At 44.8% G+C, this 3,771-nt stretch overlaps 1 protein-coding gene across 1 annotated transcript; it reads right to left on the reverse strand.

Annotated features, from left to right (window-relative positions):
• Window positions 1-221: 221 nt before the first annotated feature.
• Window positions 222-2,191, reverse strand: LOC124650231 (zealexin A1 synthase-like). Its single transcript, XM_047189785.1, has 3 exons — window positions 1,391-2,191; window positions 944-1,084; window positions 222-230 (listed from the first exon to the last, which is right to left on the reverse strand). Exons 1-3 carry the CDS (start codon window positions 2,189-2,191, stop codon window positions 222-224), a joined length of 951 nt encoding a protein of 316 aa, XP_047045741.1.
• Window positions 2,192-3,771: the final 1,580 nt, after the last annotated feature.

The following is a 3,771-nucleotide window of genomic DNA, read 5'->3' on the forward strand; positions in this document are numbered from 1 at the left end:
GTAATCTAAGTACTGCAGCACTGCAGCTGATTAAAAAAAGGAAAATCCACAGGTATGTTTACCAAATTTTAAAAGACTAGTGAGCAAAAACATGTTAAGCGTTATGGTGTAAGAGTGTTGCACCTAATAAGAAAATTCCATGACGCGAATTTCCAAACATGACAACAAATAAGAATGAAATCGTGACAACAGTAAATACGCCGCGATTTGCTTCTTGATACTTAGCTACCCTGTACAAGACGTAAGACAAAGTTAGCACTTAGAGAACTTAAGATATTTGACCTGAACCCAAGTAACACGAAGATCCCTTATTCATTTCAAACAAGCATCCCATGTTTGTTTAATTCAAAGGAAATGAGCTATTAAGATTCCAGGAACGTAGAAATAAGCTGCTAAAAATTCTGTTATTAGGTAAAACACATAATCTTAACGGAAAATACCAACGCTTCTTTGATGAATATGAATATGATGATTTAAAGTGCTAAACACACACATACAGAAGAAGAAAAAAATTAAGGACTGAAAATACATGACCAAGAGGGACAACTTGCTTGGGAGTTGGGACAAAAGGCTTTGTTATTATTGTCCAAGAGGGACAACTAGCCCGAGGCATCTTTTCATCTATAGTAAAATAACCCAGAGAGGGTACAGGGAGTATTTTCAAATCCATAAGAACGGTAGAGAAACTAAAAAATATAGCATATCAAGTATAGATTAGTCAGAAAGATTATACCCTTGAGAACATACCCATATGCATCAACAATTTCATGGAAGGTTGAAGTAAATTTGTTGGTCTGGAAATATGTTGGAGGAGAATCTTTTGTGTTAAGAACTTGAAAAACCGAGCCCACTACTTGGGATTTTCTCTCAAGTGTAGCATGTTGAAGCGCATCCTAGACCAGCAAAAGATATGTTGTAAATCATGTGGCCCACAAAGCGAAACCATGGAATCAGAGTGGCAGGCCTTGAAGGCTCGGCGCACCTCGGCCGTCACCTTCTTCATCACTCTTGGGTTCTTGACCAGCTCTGCCATGGCCCATTCCAACGTTGTTGCCGATGTCTCGCTGCCGGCGGCGAAGAGATCCTGTCGGTAGTGCTTGTCAAATAATTTTTTTGTAGTGTAGGGGGTATGAAAAAGAGAGATGATTTGTACTACTAACTCTATACCATAAAAAGATATCGTAAATTCGTCTAAATTGAAATACTATATCTAAACCCCGGTTAGTACATACTCCCTACGGACTTTTTTAATTGTCTCGGATTTAGTACAGCTTTATACTAAATTCGAGTCGATTAAAAGAAACCCGAGGGAGTAGATACAATTAAATTTAAACAAATCTTCAATATTATTTAATTGGTGGAGGATTTTATGGATGGAGGAAGTACATACGAAGATGACGGCTTCGACTGCGACCATGTCGATCTCACCATCCTTGTGTATTTTGAGCAGCACGTCAAGCATGTCCTCGTCTTCTTCGCCCTGCTTATTCCTGTCGAGATGGTCCTGGATAACGCCCCTGATGATACCGTACACCAGGGCGTGGTTCTCCTCGGCGCGGCGCAGGGTGCCGCTGAAGCGTCCGACGAGCCATGACGACGGCCACAGGTCCACGGGGTTAAACCCCGTCGCGAGCCCAACGAGGTTGTCGAGCTCTCGCAGGAACAGCTCACGCTGCTTGCACCGGTCGCCCATGACGGCGCGGAACGTGATGTCGGAGACGACCGTGGACAGCCGGGCGCGCATATCCACCTGGCAGCCGGCCGCGGCGGCGGACCCGACCTCACGCAGCATGGCCGCCACTTCCTCCTCGCGGATGGCGCGGAAGGAGGCGACGCGGCGCGCCACGAGGAGCTCCGTGACGGCGATCTTCCGGAGGTGGCGCCAGTACTCGCCGTACGGCGCGAAGATGATGTCTCGCCCGCTGCAGGTCACTACGCTCATGGTGGGCGTCAGCGGCCGCGTCGCGAACGCCAGGTCCTGGATTTTCATCACCTCGCGGGCTGCCTCCGGGGACGACAGCACCAGCGTGGGCACCTCGCCCAGACGGAGGAGCATCACCGGCCCGTGGCGCTGCGCGAGCTCGCGCAGGGCACGGTGAGGAAGCTGCCCGGCCAGGTGGTGCAGGCTGCCAATGAACGGCAGCTGCCACGGACCTGGCGGCAGCCGCAACCTATTGTACTGATATACCATCTAGATATTGTTTAGTCTATTGACAATTCAGAGAAAATCTGGTGCTCAGGTACTGATATACCATCTAGATTAATGACATGGATAAAAAGGGGGAACACATGAGAACTTAACCAAAGTCAGAGAAATGAAGGACGATAACAACTGTTCAAAAGTACTACTGGATCCATACTTGGATCCATCTGTAGCTCAAGTATAATATAGAAAAAGGAGAGCCAAATGGATCCTTTTGCCCATGTCGATCTAAAAACATAAGCAGAAGAAGAAAATTCACCGAGGATGGGATTGATGGAGTACCTATTGGATCTTCCTCTTCTGAGGCACTGGCAGAATTTCATCTCTCCTCTCCTCGACGAGCAAGAGTCAAAGTCTAAGTCACACGCGACGCACGCGTAAAATACACCTCTCCTAGTATTTGTAGATGGAGGTCTGATAAAATTTTGGAGTTGTTTGGATATTGAGGAGAGAAGAGAGGGCGGGAAGAAAGGTAGAATTTTCGTTTGCTCTCGCGCATGGTTGGGTTGTTTTGGAAGGTGAGCGCCTCTAATCTGTCTGCTGAGATGGACAAGCAATTAATTGCACGGGATTTTATTGACTAAACGTTTCCACTCCAAGATAATAAATGCTCCAATTTTCAAGGGACATGATGCGAAATCCTTTACGCCTCCCTTCCTTATCTTGTCCAACAACCAAAATTGCTTGCACCGGAAATCAACAGGTTAGAGATTTTCATGTCTCACGGTGGCCTGTTTTCTGTGCACACTCTTGGTCCTTTCTCATGAACCCTACTAATAAAAAGTGCAACTGCTAGTATTTTTTTACTCCTATATGATAGAATTGGGACGATTTTTTGTATGACCACACACACGTGGGGACTTCCCATGATCTAGCCCAGTTGCTGACTGAGTCTCATAGAGTCTGGTCGTACCAAACTGTGTTGTACAAATTTTATCATATGTATATCATTGCTCTTGAATCACACATGATTCGATCTAAGTTGGTCTATCGCACGTGCAATTAGTAGCTTCACCCGGCAGTCGGCTTTGTAACAATGGACTCATATGGGTAGAAGAGGTTTGGTACGGTTTAAGTTTTGAGAAGGGTGAAAGTGGTTGGACACGAAGAAGATGACCGGTGGAGTATTTATGTCCTCTCGGTACTATAGTCGTATTGTAGATCCTATTGAGCGTTCAGGTGACGGGAGGGTGGACTTGTTGTTTCATTGCTCTCGCGCTCTTGTTGGGTGTGAGAGAGGTTGACTGGCCTAGATGCCTAGGTGTTTGCGGATCACTGGAATGGTATCTCAACAAACCAAGGATTGTGTCAATAAGCTTTTGTTGCATGCGATGGTAAATAACATGTGCACATATTCTAAGACAAACTTTGACAGATATCTTAATTATATAGTGCATGAGTAAAATTGTTAAATTCGTTTTGAAAACATTTTCTAATAATAACAATTTTAATTAAATTTTCCTTTTATATATGAATTAATTCTTGAAATACATGCACGTCTATTCATTCATTGGAATGGAGGGAGTATGGTCGAAGGTAGTCTTTAATTAATCAGGCCGCAAAGCTGA

Source organism: Lolium rigidum, chromosome 1, assembly GCF_022539505.1.
Source record: "Lolium rigidum isolate FL_2022 chromosome 1, APGP_CSIRO_Lrig_0.1, whole genome shotgun sequence".
Taxonomy (NCBI): Eukaryota; Viridiplantae; Streptophyta; class Magnoliopsida; order Poales; family Poaceae; genus Lolium; species Lolium rigidum.